Source organism: Strigops habroptila, chromosome 18, assembly GCF_004027225.2.
Source record: "Strigops habroptila isolate Jane chromosome 18, bStrHab1.2.pri, whole genome shotgun sequence".
Lineage (NCBI taxonomy): Eukaryota > Metazoa > Chordata > Aves > Psittaciformes > Psittacidae > Strigops > Strigops habroptila.
Genome location: NC_044294.2, coordinates 679,080 through 699,520, shown reverse-complemented (window position 1 = coordinate 699,520; position 20,441 = coordinate 679,080). Strand labels below are relative to the sequence as shown.

The window sequence follows — 20,441 nt, the reverse complement described above, 5'->3', positions numbered from 1 at the left end:
GCCTTTGTTCAGAGCTGTAACCAGTCTGGTAAATAACGACAACTTCCCAATACTAAGTGCCTGATAATGCCTGAGTGCTAATAGCCCCCCTGTTAAAATCCAGCATGATGGGGTCTTTTCAAAGTTCTTAAGTGAATGCCTTTGTAATGAACATCTTCATGTTGGATTGCCCCCGTGCTTGAGGTTTTTATTTAAATGCAAATTGAATCCTCCCACTGGAAAGCTAACAGGAGATTAAAATAGCTGCCAGGGGATGAGAATTTGCTTTATGGAGAGTCATTTGACTCCACTTCTTGTTGATTTCCTAATTTTCTTCTTTTATGGCCAGAGCTGCTTTCAAATAGTTCCCTATCTCAACCAGCGTGAGCCATCGGGAAGGGTGAACCCAGTCTGCATCACTACAGGGCTGAGCTTGGGGTCAACACCGAGGGGCTCTTGCAAGCCAGGGCTCAACCTGAAAACTCCTCTGACCACCTCTGGAGACTGTCCCTGGTTCAGGCTGCAGGGAAGAGAACCAGGGCATAGAAACAGGACTCTGGAAGATGCAGGTTCAAGGGCTGTTGTGCGGGTACCAGCCATGCCCCAAGCTCGGGCGTCCGTCCTGGTGGGAAGAGCTGAGCACAACGCTGAAAGGAGCAGGAATTCCTGAGGGTCTTGAGGGCTTCCAGAGCTCAGGGACTTCCTGAAGGACTGGGAATGTCTGCTGGGCTCAAGCACAAACGCATCTCTGAGGAGGAGCTGCGAAGCTCAATGGAAGGTGCTGTGAAAGGATCTCTTTTGGCTTTGGCTTAGAAGCGATTTGTTCTTTGAAGTTACTCTGCAGCACTTCGAGGAGAAGAGTGGAGAAGCAGGTCAGGGAAGGGAAAGCCTGGGATGACTCCTAGGCTGGGAAATGGGGATCCAAAGAGCCCTACATCCAACTGCTGCCTCCCCAACCTCAGAGCAAAGCGCGGTGCTCTTCTTGGGAAGCCTGGAGCCAGAGAGAGCAGCAGCTCTGGGTCACTGCTGCCTGACCTGCCCCTGCTGTGTCCTGGTGTTCCCTATGATGGGTGCCTGTGGGGTGAGTGTCCATCTGATGGGCACGCCAGTGCTGGGCTCAGTCTGTGTCTGGTTGCAGTGTGGGGTCCCCCAGCTCCCAGCCACCACTGGGACAGACCCAGGGGCTGCTCTGGGAGGTATCTCCTGCTGTTCTTGCTCCCCTGTTTTTGCCCATCTCTGTCCTTTCCCTCGGAGCTGTGTGTTTGCAGGCGGGGAGGGCGGGCTGAGGGAGAGCTGCTGTTACAGAACATCCTGTGCAAGCACAGGGAGCCATAAAAGGCTTAACTATGGGTCTGGTAATGCAGCGGGTACACGCACGCACGCACAGCCCGGCTGCCAGCGCCGAGGAGGAGACCAGATGGGGAAACACTCTCCCTGTTCATTGTCCTACATCTCGGGAGGGTGAGGATCAGGGCTGCTGGATTGATGCTGATTCCTTTCTTTCCTTGCATCCCTCCCACACAGCAATCCCAGCCCCGGCTGCTCCCGTCGCTGCTCGCATCCCTGCTCACATCCCTGCCACCAGCGCGGGAAGGGAGGAGGAGGAGGATGCTCTACGGGCACTGAGGATTCGGGCATTGAAGAGCGTCTCTAAGCAGAGCCATGCTCCCCTTGGGCTCAGCGCTGTGAGTACATCCCTGTGCTTCCCAAGCTCTCCTGTCAGGAGGAAGGGAGGCAGCTTCTTGCTGGAGGTCAGTGGGTGATGGGGAAGGGAGTGGGATGCTTTGCAGCAGGAGCTGCTTTCTCCCAGTGTCAGGCCAGGCTTTTAGTAAGCAACCAGAAACAAAGCTTTGAGACTGTGTTAAAAGTGGGTTAAGGAGGATGTTTCCCTCTCCCAGTAGTCTCAAATCCCACATTTTCAGCCCTTCTCCCAGACCAGGCCCTGTCTCAGCAGTGATGGGTATTTGCCTTGAGCTGCCCCCAGCTGAGGTCTGACCCAAGCTCTTTCCATTCCCTCCCGAGGGATGAAGCCTAAGTGCAGAGTAACAGGAGCTTTATAAACGTCACCAGTGAGACTGCAGGGCTTGAAAAGGACCTTCTGTATTTGACCCGTGCCAAAGAGAAGCTGCTTGTGGGGAGAGCAGCGGTAGCAACTGGGGCAAGGGGAGGAGATGCAGGATGCTGCTGGGAGCTGGACCAGGGAAGGGGCATCCTTCGTCTTGCAGGTGGGTTATCTTTTCTCTTGATGGAATTCTAACTGTCTCCCTTGAGACAAATGGGGATGTGAACAAATCTTAACCTTGTTCTGCTGATTCTTCAGCCCATTCAGGAAAAAGGATGGTCTGGGATCTTCCTTATGCTCATGGGAGCCAACAGATTAAACAGCTTTTCTCGCTGTCCTAGAGCCTGCTAAAGCTCCTGGCATCCTCCTGATGTGTTGTGGAATATTTCCTTCCACAACGTCTCTGCCTTCCTCCTGTAGCAACCACTGGGAATTGCATTTGGCATGAGGAGAAGGCTGGAAATGATCCCAAGGGACTGGTGTTGGGGGACAGGAGTGAAGCTGGGGGGAGGTCAGCTCGGTCACAGCCTGTTGTCTTCACCTTCAAACTGCACCTACTTACATCTGCAAAGGGAGATGCTGGGGAACAGGAGTGGAACAAGCTGCTTGTGAGCTGCTGTTTTTCCTTTGCTTGGTACAATGAATTCATGCTTTTGCTCTTCTCTTCTGCCTTTCTCTTCTTGCCAAGTGGGTATTTGCAGAGGAACCAGTGTTTTTTGTTGTTGTTGTTCTGGGTAGCTGTTACTATGGCAAGGAAACTCGATTCAGTGCAAGGAGAGGTCAGAAATACCAGGCTCAACATTTCATGCATGTTCTGTCTAAAGCCTCAGCTGCCAGGGTTTGAGCAGGGAGCAGCAAAAGGAGCCCCTGGGTTTCAGAGGGTTTCTTTAAGCCTTTTCTGCTTAGAAGTTAGGGGCATTTGACAATCCAGCTGTGGTGTTACATGATGCTGTGCAATAGTCAAAGCCTACAGAAAGGGTGTCTATAGCTTGTTGTGGAGGGATTTAGGGGTCTCTTCTGGGTGCTGAGCAGGGGAGAAATGTGAACTTGGAGCTTCCTGGAAGATCTGCCCTCCTGAATGTCCTGTTTGGCTGTGCCTTTGCTGAGATAAGCGTTTCTTTATAGCAGAGGTTGGTACCTGAGCCCGCAGGGCCTCTTCACACCGTGCTGATGTTTATCTGGCGCTGCAAAGGGTGACATTTATACACTTCTAGGAGGAAAAGCAGCTCACTTCTGTCGCAGTGATTAATGGGGAGGTTTAGGTGCTGCTCCCACATTGGAAGCTGTATTATCCAAGGTGCACCATGTCCTGCCAACTTCCAGCGTAGGTGAAAGCAGCACGAAGAACATTATCCCTGTTTCCAGCCCTTTCTCATCACTTGTCCTTTATGTTTGGGTGAAATCCCTGATTTTAGCCAATACGGGATGTGCTATCGGGGCAGGACCAAGGTCCCTGCCCGTGCAAGGTGTGTTTGGGCTGTGTGGCAGCATCCCAAAGCTGGCACCTCTCACCACCTCCGTCTCTGCCCCTTGGAGCAAGTGATGAGTGTGGAGTGGTCTGGGGTCACGATGGGAGCAGAAGAGCTGAGCCACAGGCATTAGCACTTCTTTCCCTTCTCCAAACTGTGTTGGATTCTGTGCCTGGAAGTCAGGAAAGCACCTGAGCGCTGCTGAAACCTGGAATTGCACTGGGAAGAGAACCAGGAGCAGGCAGGGGAGAGCTGGGCTGTCTCATGCCCCTCCTTGGCTCCTGGGGATCTCCTCTCTGTGTCCCTGCTCACGGCCTTGTACCATGGATGTTCCTCAGGACAGAAACAGGTCCCCTGCACCGAACCTCTTGTTAGCTGCCTTTGTCTGTGCTGTGTCATCTCTCCCTGCTCTTTATTTAATAGAGTGCAGGCAGCCGAGACAGAGCTGAAATGAAGCTGCTTGTTCCTGCCTGGTGCTGAGGAGCAGGAGCTGTGATTTCATCTTGGGTTTTGTGTGCTATTTCCAGCATATTGTTGTCCCTGTTCCTGCCTCCCCTGTGACGCCTGGAGCAGTGGGAATCGTTGCTGCTCTGGCTGGTGATGCTGCCTGGATGGCAGACTGTTCTCAGCTCAGCCTTGCAGCCCCTTTGCTCACAGCGGCTGGCACACGGCAGGATTGCCCCGTGCTCATCTGACCTAACGTTTAGGTGAGTACAAGAGCTTTTCCTCTGAAGGCAGCAGTTTAATAGGTTTCTCTGTCAGGCTGGCGGCTGGGTCTCTGCTTTAACCTGCTCCTGGTGACAGCAAAGGAACCTGTGGACATTCGGCAGATGATGTGGGGAGCAATGATGTTCTGGAGCACAGTTCCTGGTGGGGATGTGATGGGTGTCCTGGGTCTGACCCAGTGATGGAAACCTGGAGTCATGCTGCTCAAGTCGGCAAAGCGGAGGGTGAGCTGGTTGGGGCTCAGGTGAACTTGGGATGAGATGCCAGCATGAAGTGCTGTGGTCTCTTGAATCTTTGTGGTGTTCCTGATGTGAACACTGTTCCTGAGTGAGGGTTTGAGCAGGCGATGTTCTGTGGGTGCCGGAGGCTTTTCAGAGCAAGTGGGACAGCATCAGTTTGTGTTGGGTTGGATCTGCCTCGGGCTCAGTGAGGATTTAAGGGTCTCTTTCTGTTTCTAGCATGTGTAATGTCATATATGTTGGATAAATAGCCCTGAGGCCCTCCCTGGATGGAGGGGGTATATGTGCAAGCATGGCTGCAGGTGTATGGTGATGTCTCAGGGTGGATATCCTCAGTTCGAGCATTAAACATGGGACATTTGGGAATATCTCTGTGGCTTTTCATCTTCTGGGGCCTTTTTGCATTGCCTTCCACTTGGAGAGGTGTCAAGAGGACCCCTTCTCACTCTGCGCTCATTGCAATGCATTCTTTAGGATAGTGCATGAGCCTAAAGGACACCCTGATGGCTGGAGGGGGCAGGTTTCTGCTCTGGCTGGGTTCTGTGCTGGCCTTCCACACCTGAGGGAATTCCACACCTGAGGGAATTCCACACCTGAGGGAATTCCACACCTGGAATGGCAAAACTTCTGTGGGGTGAGGTAGGAAGGAAAGGGAAAGCAGTGACCAGCGCTGGGATCGCTCTCCCCAGTTCAGCCCATAGAGCAGTCTAATGCCCACCAGTACATCTCTTACGAATCCCAAATCACTGCAGGTAATAAATGCTCCACAGCCACTTGGCAAAGACCTTTCGGGGGTGCTGTGGGTGCTGAGCTGCTTCCTGAGTCCTTACAGCCAGGGTTTCTGTGCCCTGGAGGGGGCTCAGCGCTGTGCTGCCATCTCCTCTGATAGAGAAGCAATTACCATTCATTTTGAGTTTAATATAGCCATTTAAGGAAGGAAAACTGTTAATGCTTCCACTGTGTTTGGGATAATTAAGTGGTGATTCTCTCTGCCTGGCAGGAGACCAGGGCTGCAGGGAAGGGGGTGCTTGGGCAGCACATTGGGGCAGCTCCCAGCTCCTGCAGCATCGCTTTCCAGTGGGATTCAGGTGATGCTGAAGGGGAGGGAGACCAAGCGTGTGGGTACATGGCTTCAGACTGATTTCATTGTCTTTAAACAGCGTGAAAGACAAGAATAGTGACTTATCTGTAGGCAGCTGGACTGGGGCAGAGCTTTGCATTGCTGCTGCTGGGGTGGGTCTGCTGGTTCTGCTCTCTGGGGCCATACTGGGCTGAATGGGCAGGTCTTGGCTCTGCCTGGTCTCCTGAAGGACCCACAGAAACACTCCAACCCTCTCCAAGTGCTTTGAGGCACTTGCTGTGAGCTGCTATGTTGAAAACAGTCTTTTTTAGGCAATTTTAGACAATTAAGCTCAAGCTTTGGGTAACCTTAATGACAGCAGAGACACTGGCACCAGCAGCGAGCTGCTGCCTCTGTCGGATGTTTGGTGGTGTCTCATCCCAGGGCTGCGCTTTATAGCTGAAGAAATTGAGGCACAGGGCAGGAAGATGAATTCTCTGGTGTCTGGATGCAAATGTGTCCTGGAAACAGGAGCCAGCTCTGCTCTTCTCATCTGTGAATGTACCAGTGGTAATGCATGAACACGCACCTGGAAAGAGCATCAGTGATTCATGAGAGCCCCAGTCCAGAGCTGCTTAAACTGCCCAAGCTCCCTGAGCTGGTCCAGCTGTGGGCAGTGATGCACATCAGATGAGAAGGGATTGAAGGGAGAGGAGACCAGCAGCTGGTGATCTGAGCTGTTGTCTGCCCCTTTCTCCTTCTTCTTATCATTGCTTTGTGTTCCTGTGTGCTGTGCGCATGTGCCTGCTGCTGGAGGGATGCAGCCCAAGGAGGTGTTATTTATTTACCACCTTCTTGATGCAATAAATGATGTTTAGCTGACTATTTGGGAGAATAAATGACAATAAAAAGCCCTGCGCAGATGGATTGGTTTTGGTGCCAGCTCACACTTGTGTGGGAAATGGTTTTGATGGATCTCAGCCCAGTGGTCTGAGACCTGCTTCAGTGATGCTTTTCCATCGCCCTCCTCTCATCACACTTTCAGAGGAGATGTAGGAACTAACATGCCCATGGAAAATGATGTCCCCTTCAGATGGGCCCTGCAGGCTGAGCCCCAAGGCAGAGATGAGGAGTCTGGGGGGGTGATGTGTTGTACCTGTCTGAGATAACAGCAAACCCCCTGCTCTGAGGGATTCCTCCAGCTCCCTGCTTACCTGATAAAGACAACAGGCATCCTCAGTGTGCTACACAGGATGAGTCTGGGGTACAACAGCCCATGTGCTCTGTGTGTGCACCCCTGGGGTAGATCTGCCCCATTGCTCCATGCTGTGGTCCGTGACAGCAGCAGGATTCCCGCTGGGATCATCCCAAGCGTGACGGGTGATGGCAGGCGGCTGTAGGTGGCTGTTGCTAAGCTACAGGTGGTGTCTGCTCCGGCTGTCAGGGCTCGGGGAGCTGCAGGGCTGTGGCTGGGGGGGAGATGGCCTGTTCCGGGGTCAGGGCGTCTCGCAGAGCCCACTGCAAGGAGCCTGCGTGGGGAGAAGGGGGACGATGATGTCCTACCCAGAGCTGCGCTTACGCAGGAGTCTGCCACCTTTGGGGCTGTTTTGGCAAGTGCTCGCTCTGCCCTACACTCCTGCCTCAAATATTCCCGTGCTGCAGAGGCTGCTGCCCCTGCCAGGATAGAGTAAATCCTGCTTGGTTTTAAGGGCACCGAGTTACACAATGAAGGTGGAGATGCTCAGTGCAAAACACATCTTATTCCATGCTGGGCAAGCGAGCAAGCTGCTGCCTTTGTTCCTTTCTGTTTGCCCTCTCTCTGTCCTCCTGCACTAAGGAATCTCATCTGCATGCTTATGGGGCATGAGGAGGTGAATGGAAGACCCTGGGTTTCCAGCGGGAGCCTCTGCCTCCCCTCCCTGCGCTGCTCTGGTCCCTTCCAGCTCCGCACTTGGGCTGCAGAAGCGAGGGTTGGCTTTTGCTTTCCCCAGGCAGGGCTTGCTGGAGCGGCTTCTCCCCAGGATGGACACAGCGGTCAGGAGGGATAGTCAGGGCAGAGAAGGAGGATGTAAGGGGAAGTTCCCCAGCAGGCAGGGAAACAGGCGGGGAAGTGAGCAGACGCTGGCAGCCCTCTCACTGGGAATGTTGCCTGGGGGTGGGGATGCTCGGGAACCAGGAACAAACCGGCTCCAACCTCTCCTGCCTTTTCCTTGTTATTCCCATCTTTTGTTTTGTTTCATTTTTAGGATCAGTCTCTGCACAAGCTTCTGAAGCAGATCTGGAGCTGCGGCATTCATGGAGACACAATGAAAGGTACCGGCCGCTGCTGCTGCTGTGTGTCGGGGGGCGGCAGGAGGCTGCTGACAGGGATGCTCCTGCCATAGTCACTGCTCCTGCCTGTCGGTGATTGCACCTCGTGTTTCTCCATTGCTTTTCCCTGCTCTGTTTCACAGCATAGCCCCATCCTGTGGGCAGGCACCGATGCTCTGTGCCCCCCCAGCCACCATGGAGCTCGCTAATAGCAAAGACTTCCAGTGGAAAACCCTCGCCCCACTCCCGAGCCGCAGGGTCTACTCGACGCTGGTGGAAGCTGGGGGGCAAGTGTTTGCCATTGGGGGCTGTGATGACAACGGGGTCCCCATGGACTGCTTCGAGGTCTACTCCCCCGAGGCTGACCAGTGGACCTCGCTGCCCCCCATGCCCACGGCCAGGGCTGGGGTGGCCGTGGCCACCTTGGGCAAGAGGATCATGGTGATCGGAGGGGTCGGAGTGAATCAGCTGCCGGTGAAGATAGTGGAGATGTACAACATCGATGAGGGCAAGTGGAAGAAGAGGAACTCGCTGAGAGAGGCAGCCATGGGCATCTCTGTGACAGCAAAAGGCAAGAGCATCCCGATTCCTGCTGTGTCCTTCCCGGGCAGGGAGGGATGCCCGTGGGGTGGTGGGATGGAGAAGGGGTCCCCTTGGTTGGTGCATCAGGCACAAAAGCTTTCTTGCTTGGCCTGGCAATGGCACAGGGTTATATTGTTCTTTCATGTGCTTCTAGAGGTTGAACCCTGTGTATTTGTCATATCCCACCTCTAAAGACTGGTCTGTAGCCGGCCAAAAGCAGATAAACCAGGGGGTTGCTCTCTATTGTCAGCCCTGGAGCCATGAGAGCCATGGCTCTGCTGGTACCTGGGGTTATTTCAGGCAGGTCCAAGCTCCAGGCTCCCAAATCAAACTTCTCCAGGGTTTTTTGGCAAATTCTGGTCCTTGTGTGCTGCAGATGCTGGAAAACCAGGAGTGATGCTGTTGGCTGAATGTAAGCCACAGAATAGCTCTCAGAAGAGAGACATCTCTGGTCAAAACCCAGAACCAGCCAGGAGAGAGTCAGCTTCACAGTTATGGGCTCAAATCATCGTAGAAGGAGGGGAAGTGGCTGCCCTTGTGGCTTGACTCCTGCCTCAGACAGGGGTGGTTACATCCCTGCCAGGCTCTGCCTTACCAGCCCATCCCATTTATTCCATTGCAAAGCAAAGATGTGGACATGGATTTCCTTTAGTATGCTCTGCCCTGCTTTGGAGAGCCTGGGGCTGGGAGCTGAGGTCAGGCATCTTCCCACCCTGCCTGGGATTAGGAGTCTAATCTCCAGGCAGCATCTTGGAAAGCTGCTTGGCTTCTTTGCTTAAGTGGGTTTAAAAGCTACTGTCAAGGAATACTTAAAGATAATGTTTACCATCCTGGAGATGATTTTCTCTGTGGGTATAAGCTTGCCTGAGTGATACAGCAGGGTCAATGTGGTGTGAGAGGCCGGGAACAGAAAGAGCTGCCCAAATCCTTGCAGCGTGCAGGCTGGTCTCTGCTTTTAGAGCTGCAAGGCAAAGGCTGCTCTCATTGCTCTCCTGAGTCTTGTCTGTGGCATGAAGAGCTTGTCGGGGGAGATAATGTGGGTGCTGTGCAGGAAGGGGGTTGTTTTGGAGAGCCAGGTTTGCCATTAGCCACAGGTGGATGGAGCTGATGGAGATCTGGTGAGGAATAAGGAGTCTCAGTGCCTTGTGTTGGCTCCGAGCCCCCTGTCCCAGGTTGCAGAGCTGCCTCCTGTGCCAGACCTTGCTGGGGTGAAGCAGGAGATGAGCCTGGGAGCAGCAGCCCCGAATGAGGGAGTGGGATCGGGGAAGAGCATCCACGTTGCTGCAGAGACCAGCAGCATCCCCTATGCCCCAGGGCTCGGAGCTCGGGACATGCACAGGGACTCAGTTGTGGCTGCCCCATCCCTGGCAGTGTTCAAGGCCAGGTTGGACACAGGGGCTTGGAGCAACCTGCTCTAGTGGAAGGTGTCCCTGCCCAGGGCAGGGGGTTGGAACTGGAGGAGCTTTAAGGTCCCTTCAACCCAAACCAGGCTGGGATTCCAAGGAGTGACCAGTTCTGGTCTATACCACGTGATGGGGGGTATTGCTGATGTTTCCCTAGAATGACTTTGTGGGATTCTCTTTTTACTTCTCGGCCCTGTCCAGACTACAGAGTCTATGCAGCCGGCGGGATGGGATCCGACCTGCGGCCACACAACTACCTGCAGCACTATGACATGCTGAAGGACATCTGGGTGTCACTGGCAGCCATGCCTACACCCAGGTATGCTGCCACGTCCTTCCTGCGAGGCACCAAGATCTACGTGCTGGGTAAGAAGCAGTCCTGCCTCTCCTCCTCCTCCTCAGCAGCAGCTCCTTTGATCCGAGCACTGGGAAGAGGCTTTTGGGAATGTTCTTCTCCGTCTCTGCCTGCTCTCTCATGCATTCAGAAACACCAAGGTTTGCAGATGTAGGGGCTGCTGTTGGGTTTGGATTCACAGCTCCATAGCAAGCACCCATGAGAGCCCCTGCACCCTTGAACACCCTGAGAACTCACCTGTGCTGGGTGCAGGACCTCTCCTGTGCCATCCATCCATGGGTGCCGGCAGCCAAGGGTGCAGTTGGTCTCTGCTGCTTTTTCAGTTCTGCAACTGCACCAAAAGCCTTTAGACTCAACTAAGAAGTTCAAATACTTCTATGCATTATATATCAGCAAAGCACCGCTCAGCTTCACAGAGGCTCTGCCTTTGTAGCTGCTTTGGAGACTGCTAGAGGTGGGAAATGTCAGACCAAGCCTTTTGCAGGGGACAATCATAGAATGGTTTGGGTTGGAAAGGACCTTAAGATCATCCAGTTCCAACCCCCTGCTGTGGGCAGGGATGCTTCACCCTAGACCATGTCACCCAAGGCTCTGTCCAGCCTGGCCTTGAACACTGCCAGGGATGGGGCATTTACCCCTTCTTTGGGCAGCCCGTGCCAGTGATGTTCATTAGAAAGGGAAGCTGAGGCAGAGGAACGCTGCTGTTTGCTCACGGCTCGGGATCAACATGCACAAATCCTGATTGCTCCAACCTTCCACAGCCCTGCCTTTCTTTAGGGGTTACCAGAAAGGACTCTTTGATGTATTTTGCACATTACTTGCTGCTGGCAAACAGCCTGTGGGCCCAGGAGCAAGCGCAGGCTCTGCCTTCAAAGGCACGCTGAGCATCCGAGCTGAGAATAGCTGTATTCATCTGCCTGTGATGGAGGGAAGAATAACACCCATCTCTGGTGGTGGTAACAGCAGCTGCTCTGGCTCTGCTGCCCCATTGGGAGCTTGGCAGCAGGGCTGGATTGTACTGGTGCTGAATGCATCTGAATTGCAAAGGCTCCTCCAGTGCTGAGCCCTGTGGATGTGTCTTGGTTAAACCTGTGCACACTGAACAGCTTCCCCTGCCAGTGAGGAGGGTTCGTGCACTGAGAAATGAAGTGTTTTTGTGGCATGAACCTGCAGTTAAAGGAGCCCCCCCCCGCAGGTCTATGTTAGCTCTGGGGCATTAACACAAGAGGGACGTGGAGCTGCTGGAGCAGGTCAAGAGATGAGCTCTGAGGCAGAAGTTCTTCCCTGTGAGGGTGCTGAGGCGCTGGCACAGGGTGCCCAGAGAAGCTGTGGCTGCCCCATCCCTGGCAGTGTTCAAGGCCAGGTTGGACACAGGGGCTTGGAGCAATCTGCTCTAGTGGAAGGTGTCCCTGCCCGTGGCAGGGGTTGGAGCTGGAGGAGCTTTAAGGTCCCTTCAACACAAACCATGCAATGAATGGTTACCTGGCTCAGCAGACCCTCATGCAGGTGACTTGGGACCTGAGGACACCGTATCAGCAGCTCACTTACTCTCTGCCTGCCCCAGGAGGCTCCTCTGGTTCCAGGTGCTGTTGCCTTGGTGCTGTCAGCCAAGCTGACCCTTTCCTCTCCCTGTCCCGCAGGTGGAAGGCAGTCCAAGTACGCTATCAATGCCTTCGAGGTCTTTGACACAGAGACCAGGTCGTGGACCAAGTTTCCCAACATCCCCAACAAAAGGGCCTTCTCCAGCTTTGTGCCCACAGAAGACAAACTCTTCAGCCTCGGGGGCCTGCGGCAGGGACGGCTCTACCGGCAGCCCAAGTTCATGAGGACCGTGGACATGTTTGACATGGAGCAAGGTGGGAGCTGTCCCGGCTCTGTCCTGTCTGAAGGAGCAGGATGGGTGGCACACGATGCTGTGCTCTGGGGCTTTGCAGACCACAGAGTGCTCATCTGCTGAGTCCTGTCACTTGCTGCTTGCTTTGAGCTGGTGCTTTGAGCCCAGTGTCAAGGCAGCAGAGGGAAACCCATGGTCTTGGGTATCCTGATGTGGCAGTGAGGAAGCTGAGCCCTGCATCCTGGGGTTTCATTGCCCCAGGGTGCAGCAGCAAAACTGCACTTCCACAAGCATGTGGGTCAGAGAGGCAGATATCCCAGGAGCGGATGCTCCTCAATAACCCTGTCCTGTCCCTCCCAGGTGGCTGGATGAAGATGGAGCGCTCCTTCTTCCTGAAGAAGAGGCGAGCAGACTTTGTGGCTGGCTACCTGAGAGGCAGAGTTGTCGTGGCTGGGGGACTAGGTGAGGCACTGGGCATGATGGTGATGCTTTAGTAGTGCATGTGGCTCATGTGTTATCATTACAGAGGGGAGAGACACTGGCCTGAGGGAGCAGGGAAAACAGACCCCATAAGGGGGTGGTGTCCAGAGCATAGACCCTGTCCCAGAACAAACAAAGGATGCTTCCTGCTGACCCCATCCCTCAATGTGTGCTTCCAGGAAACCAGCCGACCGTCCTGGAGTCTGCAGAAGCCTTCCACCCCGAGAAGAACAAGTGGGAGAGCCTCCCCCCCATGCCCACCCCGCGCTGCGCCTGCTCCAGCATCGTGCTCCACAACTGCCTGCTGGCCGTTGGGGGGGTGAGCCAGGGCCTGAGCAGTGCCGTGGAGGCCCTGTGCATCTCCGACCCCTAACCTCGTCCTGCCCAGAGCAGGACCCTGCCCCTCGCTGCCTCCAGCAGTGGTGGTGATGCTGGGCAGCACCCCTGGGAGCCTGCAGCCAGGGCGGCTGGTCCTCCCCTTCCCGGGTGCTGCCGTTCCAGCCCCATGGAGGGAAGGAGCACTTTGGCCCCTCCAGTTGTCTTCAGAGCTCTATGGGCAATCTCAGATGAAGGAACTGCTCACAACGCTGCTGTGCCCTGGCTCCTGCCAGCAGGAAGGACTGTGGACATCAGGGCATAGGCAAGTGGCTCTTTGGGATGTCCTGGCCTCTACCAAAGGTGATGAGTTTGGATGCAGTGGGAGTATCCAGACAGGTCAGTGGTGGTTCAGGGAGAACTGGTGGGATGTTGTCCTCTTTGAGCATCCTGGGATTGTTGTGTGCTTCCTGGCACAGATCCTCTTGGCTTGCAGCAAGGGATGCTCTTATCTTGCAGCCAGATTCTGGGGATCATTCTTTTGCCTTCATAGCAAGGCTTTTCCTGCAAACCTGTAGCATTTGACTGTCAGTTTGGCAGAAGCTGGAGCTGCCAATGCTCCTGGGAGGGATAAATGCCCAAGTGACTGTTTTGGCTAGAGAGAAGACCTTACTTTTGGCACAGGACTAGCACAAGTACTACCTTTCCTGGGTTTCATGCAAAGATGGCCTCAACCTGCAATGTTCCAAGTTGGTTTTTAGCTCCTTTAGTGATTTGGAATCCTCTTTTCAGCCCTGGGGAAAAGGAGGTGATGGCTTCGCTCAGCAAAGCCAGAATTCCCTGTCTCTTGCCTCCTCTTTGGTTTCTCCTTCCCAGGCATTTTGCGGGAGGGGTGTCTGAACTGTTGGGTTCCAGTTCTAGCTTGTAGCACTTGCACCATTAAATGCTGTCTTCAGAAAAGCCCTTGGAGAAGCCCTGTCTGTGCTATGGGCTCCATCAGGGTTATGATTGCTTGAAAATGTGGGACCCAGGCTGAAAAGGGGGCGAGGAGGGACAGTGTAGGTGGCCGTGCAGTGATACATCCCACGCTCTGGGTGATGCCCCATCACTGAGGGCATGAAGATGCTGTGAGGGCTGGAGCAGCTCTGCTCTGGAGGCTCCGGGGGACCTTAGAGCAGCTCCAGTGCCTAAAGGGGCTACAGGAAACCTGGAGAGGGGCTTTGGACAAGGGCCTGTAGGGACAGGACAAGGGGAATGGCTTTATCCTGCCAGAGGGGAGATTGAGATGAGCTCTGAGGCAGAAGCTCTTCCCTGTGAGGGTGCTGAGGCGCTGGCACAGACTTTTCCCAGAGAAGCTGTGGCTGCCCCATCCCTGGCAGTGTTCAAGGCCAGGTTGGACACAGGGGCTTGGAGCAACCTGCTCTAGTGGAAGGTGTCCCTGCCCGTGGCAGGGGTTGGAGCTGGAGGAGCTTTAAGGTCACACAAACCATCCCCTGACTCTGTGACCCTCCCTTTAGAGCAGTTCCTGGCCGGTGCAATCCCCCCCGCGCCGCGCAGGGGGAAGCTGCGGGGCTCTGCCGGTGCCGGCCCCGCTCCCGCCGCTGCGGAGCACCGAGGACACCGTGCGGCGGCCGCGGCAACGGCACCGGGGGGGGTGTTTGTGCTCCAGGCCCCGGTGAGGAGCACGGAGCCCAGCGGAGGGCTCCGGGGTGAGCCCTGCCGGGGTGAGGCTGCGGGGAACGGGGCACCGCGACCCGGCGCTTGGGTCTAACAGCATCCCTGGGTGATGGAAGGTGCTGAGAGCATCCCTCTCCTCGTGTGCAACCCTGGGAGTGCTGCCTCCCTGACCCTCATAAAACATCCCTCTGAACTGTAGAAACTGGAGGAGGATGGAGGGGAAGAGGAAGCCTTCTCCTCTTCCAGAACCATCCCATGTCTGCCGGCACAGCAGGTCTCCATTCCGGCTGCCTCTGCACAATGAGAGTCTCTAGCTATTAATGCAGGGCTTTCCTTTGTCCTTAAGGAACCTTTCCCACACACAGCACAGCCTGATGCTCCTCTGCTCTCCTTTTTCATCAGCACTAAGCCCTGTTATTGCAGCGAGGCCGCTGGCCAGGGCTCAGGGTTCAGTGCTGCTGTGTTGGCTTTGTTAAGCTGGAGCGAGGGGAGGAGGAATCCGCTCCCTTTGTCTGGCTGCAGCACAGCTGGAGGCTGATCCTTTGCTTTCTCCCTGCAGAAAGGCTGGAGAGAGTGACAGACAAAGCAGTGTCATGGGAATAAACCCGCTCTAGGACTTAATGAAGAGATGTCAGGGACTGGGGACCAGGCTGGGGGGAGACGCTGGGTAATCAAAGCTGGGGATGTGCCCAGCATTTAGAGAGGGAGAGAAAGAGCAGCTCTGCAGCGAAGGGCAGATCCAGGTCAGCTGCCTTTGTAGCGAAACCCAAGCTCCCATCACCAAGCAGGATACCTGGTACAGCCCAACCAGCGGATGCTGTGGTGCTGGGTGCTCCTGCCTGGGGGTGCTTTTCCCTATAGCCATGCTCTGCACAGCCAAGTTTTCACAAGAGCTTGAAATCTAAGTGTCATTTGGACTTTTCCAGGAGTAGTTCCCACCCTGAGCAGCTCCCCCAGGAGTTTGTGTCCACGTCTATCCCAGCTCCAGGGGTTGGGGGCTTCCTGAGCAGTGTGCTCTGCGGCAACATCCTCTGTCTGCTGGCTTCTCCCCACATCCTGCTGGGAAGGGCAGAGGCTCCAGACACTTCCAGCAGACACACCACCTCTGCTGCCCTGTGCTTCCACTTAACACCCACTCTGAGACCTACCTGTCTGCGCTGTCCCTGCGCTGGGCTCTGCTTGTGGGAGCCCACAGCCCCCGTGTTACAGCCTCTTGCCCTGGAACAGGCTGTTTGAGTCCCCATGTGTGTGTGAATGACCCAAAGCAGAAGGAACTGGATTGCCAGGACTTGGCGGTAAGTGTATGTCCCATCTACAGCACTTTCACTGCACCCCAAAACTGGCTTGGTCAATGCTGTTCCTGACCGCCAACCTCTCTTGGGCTTCCTTGCTGTTGCCGGACTTCTCTGGGGGCTCACCCACAGACTCCTCTGGACCAAAGGCATCTCTCATGGGGATGATGGGTACCCAGCTCTTAGGCAGCACCAGGCTATTTAAAGTTCTTTCTAGGCTCACCAAAGACTGGAAGGAGATGCTGTGGGACTCCAACAGCCACCCAGCCTCCTCTGAGAACCAGCAGCTCTGTGCTGCCCTCAAGGCGATGGAGCTGTGACTCTGAGCCAAGGCTGGGGAGCAGATTCAGTCGCACCCTGACCCTGTGTGTGTGTGCTGGGGTTTGGTTTCAAGCTGGGCTGGGCTGAGCGGTGCCGGATGGGCTTCTGTTCTCCTCCCAGTGCTCTGAACGGCAGATGGCATCCATGGGCTGAGCCCAGGCTGGACCAGCACCTCCCGGCAGGCATCGGGAGGGATGTGCTGGCTCCCGAGTGCCATTGGGGTTGTGCAGGGATCCTGGCTAATAAGGATCCAGCAAATAACTTGATGTGAGGATGTTGTGCATCTTCTCCAGCATTTCATTCCCACAAACAGGCATCACCTCTGACTCCAAACACCTTGTGGTAGCTGTGGCAGAGCTGAATCTGCTCTCAGTCCCCAGGCACCCTCACAGGGAAGAGCTTCTGCCTCAGAGCTCATCTCAGTCTCCCCTCTGGCAGGTTAAAGCCATTCCCCTTGTCCTGTCCCTACAGGCCCTTGTCCAAAGCCCCTCTCCAGGTTTCTTGTAGCCCCTTTAGGCACTGGAGCTGCTCTACGGTCTCCCTGGAGCCTCCAGAGCAGAGCTGCTCCAGCCCTCACAGCATCTCCATGGCCTCCTCTGGACTCGCTCCAGTGTTGGTGCTGGGCAGCTCGGTGTGCACACACTGCGCTTGCTGAGTCAGCACACAGGTCTGTGGGGCCAGCTTCATGTATGACAGCATGTGGGGCTGTGTGTGCATCCCCAGGTAAAGGCTGTAGCTGCACCGTGCTCCTGCGGGATGGAGCCAGGGAGGTGGCAGCTCACAGGCTGACCCCAGGGGCTGCACCCACGGCTGGGTTTGTCCTGTGTTAGGAGAGCACATACCTGTGAACCACCGTCATCCCCAGCAGCGACAAGGAGCTGCTTCAGGAGAGCCTGGGGAGCTCCCACATTGCCCCAGCTCAGTGGGTGGCAGACACACACCAGGTCCTATCGCACCATCTCAGGCTGCTGTGGCTGGGGTCATTCCTGCGCACACAGGACACAGTCTGTGGCCTCGGCTGGCTGCTGCCACCCTGGTACATTGGGCAGTGTTCCCCAAGGCCACCTGAAAGCAACCCATGGTGTTTGCTCTTCAAGGGCAGGGAATTCAGCGAGCTGCCCCCCTCACCTCCCATCGTGAGCATTACTGGTGGCTGTTGTCCAACACTGATGCCAATTCAGGTGTGTATTTAAGGGGTGTGCTTAGACCTAAACATAGAAGGCCTGTTGATCTCAAAGCGTATTTGCTGAACCTTTCAATTGTGGATGCTGGTGCAAAGGGAATCTGGTAGAAAATAAAGCAAACAAATAGAAAATAACTGGGTTTCAACCCAACTTAACTTGCTTTCCAAAATACACAATAAATTTGACCTGCCTTGGAGAATGGTCACCAGCAACCCTGAGAAGGGATTGGCAACGTTCTGCACTATCTTTTCTTCTTGTTTAATACTTGTATTAACTCTCAGCCTTGCATTGAAATGGGATTGCATTTCAGTACACCGAGTGCTTTGACCAGTGCATTGTGGCGTTCTTCCTTACTGATCTTCAGTAAATACATCAGCCAGTTCCTCCTGCCTCTGGGGAGCTGCAGGAAGCCCCAGGCTGGTCCCTCTGCCCAGGTTTCACCCTCCTCATCAGCGGCAGCCTGTTCTCTGTGTGCCTTTATCCGCAACCCAGCTGAGCTCTTGTAGTTTTCCAGCTCCCTAATGGGGCTCCGCAAATCCCAGCACTGGCAGTGGCCGTGTCCTCGCCTGAACTCCCGCTCCTGGAGGTTGTGTTTGCTGGAAGCCAGGATTCCCACTATCAGCTCCGGCACGCGGTGATGCCGGTGGCTTTCCTGCCCAAAGGCAGCACTTCTCATTGTCCCCGAGCAGACTATGTCTGCATAAACAGGAAACTTCCTTAGAATAGCCTCTAGCAGATGGGCTTGTGGAGCAGAAATGCCTCCTGGAGCTTCCCATGGCGCAGAAGACAGAGCACCGCTCTGCTTGGCTGGTCCTGGCGAGGAGGGAAGATGCTCTTTAAGGTCAGTGCTGCCCTTTGGCCATCAGTTGGCCAACCCTTCACCAAAAGGGACCCATCCTGGTTTGAATGCTGTTGTACAGCTTCAGCAGTGAGTTTATCTTTGGAGAGCTGGGAATAGAGCTCCTCTGTGCTGCCAGAGCTGCAGTGGCACTGGGAAACACAGGGATGTGTCTTACAGTGACTGGGAGATGGGGTCCTGAGGCCTTCTGGTTCAGCTGCAGAGCAAGCAGGACACCAATGCCAGAGCCTGTCCTTCTGCTCCCTTCTGCTCTCCTCACCATGCCTAAGCAATAAGGAGGTAAGAAGATATGGCAGGACTTGGTGTCACAAACACCACACTGCAAATGTTACCAGGTTAATGGGCTTTGGCAAAATGCTCCTTACAAATGACTAGTCTAGGCATGAAATCTGCCCACCAAGTGGTTCTCAAGCTGGGAAACATGAGTTTGGCTTTACCCATGGCAGGTGGATGTGATGGATGGATGGATGGATGTGGTGTAACCCACAGCTGCAGTGGAAGTGGCCTGTAAGGGTGGCCTCTGCTGTAGTCATTAGATGTGATAGGCAATAAATGACTTTACAAAAGGCTCCTATGGGTGCTAATGTGTTTCCCTCCTTCTGCTGATGGATGGGGCACCCGGCTGGGAGGATCAGAGCAAGCCCAGCTTCCTCAGAGGAGGAATGGCTTTCACACCTGCCTGAGCACTACCCAGCGCAGGTGAGGAATGCTGCCAGCTTGGAATGCCATTAACAGAGGTGATCGTTAAATGTGGCATTTTGATGCCTAGTGGAGCTCTTCCTTTCTCTCTTGGAGGGCTCACTGCTGTCAGCTTATCCACAAGCAGAGGTGAGCAGAGCCTCGTTGCCACCAAATCCAAAGGCAGAGTCGTAGGTTTTGACCAGGATGTGGCTGTTTTTAGTACTGAGGTAATGCTGGAGCATTTAGTCAGAAATAGCTAAATCAACACCAAGTGACGAGCCTGCAAGTAAACAGAGCTTCCGTTAAGACAAAGCAGCGAGGTGATTAGACAAGCTTTAAGCTGGTTTACCTGACATGGAGCCAAATTCCTTGTTGACTTTCATGTTGGGTTTAGTGGACATGCACTGGGGGCTGCGGCACAGCCCAGTTCAGGACTCCTAAGGCTGCAGCTGGGGAATTTCAGTGGATTTCCCACTGCTGAGAACACCGCAGCGGTGCTGTTACAATAGATGATCCTTATCAGTGGATTCCAGTGGACTTAGATCTGTGTCCCTTGACATTTCCATTAAAATAGGCTTCCTGAGCCGGTCTGGAACAAAAGCATACCTAAGCCTATGTATCAGCAACAGCACAGCAAACTGCAGAAGAGACTTTATCTGGTAGAAACAGAAAGAGAAGCTACCCAAGGCTTCCTTTCATCACAGGGAAAGCCTCTAGGAAGCATCCTTATAAAGCAACGGGAGTATTAAACATGCTTAAAGTGCTTTCTTGGCCTGGTGGGCCCGGTGCTGAGTGCTTTGCTGTGCTCCCAGTGGCTGTGATACACGCACTTCTGTCTTAGGCGAGTGAAATCACTTTGTTTATTGCAATAATAAGGTCTGTTTGGACCTTCCCCCTTCTCCTGCAATCTCTGGGCTGTGCCTGAACAGGATCCTATCTGTTTACTTTGACATTGAAATTACAGTAGTTGAGTTAATCTCATCTACGCCTTGTTTATCTTCCCTATGGGCCCTGCTGCCCGTTTGCAGATGGAAGCACAGCTCCTGTTACTGCACAGTAAATAATTCATTATCACAGCTCTGCTTCAGTGTCTTCCTTGGACAGGCTCAAGTTAAACCAGGGGGAGAGATTTACCCACGGGTCACATTGCGTTCAGCTTGCGGGGAGGCTGGAAAGGATGCAGGAGCAGGCTGGAGCTGCCAAGTTGTTTATCCCTAGCATCTTGTGAGGAATGGAGGAGCCACATGGCCACGGGCAGTCAAAATGAGGAGCAGTGGCAGTACAAGATATCTGTGTGTCTTTACTGCATCTAAATGGTATTTAACCTGTAGTTTGTCCAGCACTGAGGTAGATCACAGTGATGGATGAGCAGTGCTTTGGTGTGTGGCTGAATCCAGGACCTGGACCCCTTTATCCTGCAGGGCAAATGTCCTCAATGGGTTATTTTAACATCTCCATCCTCCAATACTCAGATTGCAAAACCACCCAGGGCACTGTGACACCTGCCCGGGTCTCATCCTGACACAGAGATGGCACATCTGTGATACACCGGTGCTGGGACATGACACAGCTCTATCCTAAATCACCTCAGGAACACAAAGCCTGCAGAGAGG

The 20,441-nt window shown here is 54.4% G+C and overlaps 1 protein-coding gene across 9 annotated transcripts; it reads left to right on the top strand.

Annotated features, from left to right (window-relative positions):
• The first annotated feature begins 692 nt into the window (after positions 1-692).
• Positions 693-13,777, top strand: KLHDC8A (kelch domain containing 8A). 9 transcript variants are annotated; one of them, XM_030473322.1, is made up of 8 exons: positions 693-757; positions 1,504-1,664; positions 7,782-7,848; positions 7,989-8,416; positions 10,032-10,196; positions 11,826-12,041; positions 12,380-12,481; positions 12,679-13,777. In XM_030473322.1, exons 4-8 carry the CDS (start codon positions 8,017-8,019, stop codon positions 12,870-12,872), a joined length of 1,077 nt encoding a protein of 358 aa, XP_030329182.1. In that variant the 5' UTR covers positions 693-757; positions 1,504-1,664; positions 7,782-7,848; positions 7,989-8,016; the 3' UTR covers positions 12,873-13,777. The 9 variants fall into 9 exon arrangements, with proteins under 9 accessions (XP_030329182.1, XP_030329181.1, XP_030329184.1 ...); XM_030473321.1 differs by lacking the exon at positions 693-757 and having other exon boundaries at positions 1,361-1,664; XM_030473324.1 differs by lacking the exons at positions 693-757; positions 1,504-1,664 and adding an exon at positions 4,078-4,217.
• The last annotated feature ends 6,664 nt before the right edge of the window (positions 13,778-20,441 follow it).

Bases quoted from the DNA above. Each gene is read 5' to 3' on its own strand.
- KLHDC8A (XM_030473319.1), top strand. From the start codon at position 7,697: ATGCTCGGGAACCAGGAACAAACCGGCTCCAACCTCTCCTGCCTTTTC. The intron at 7,849-7,988 runs GTACCGGCCGCT...TCTGTTTCACAG, and splicing joins TCATGGAGACACAATGAAAG to CATAGCCCCATCCTGTGGGC. The intron at 10,197-11,825 runs GTAAGAAGCAGT...CCTGTCCCGCAG, and splicing joins CACCAAGATCTACGTGCTGG to GTGGAAGGCAGTCCAAGTAC.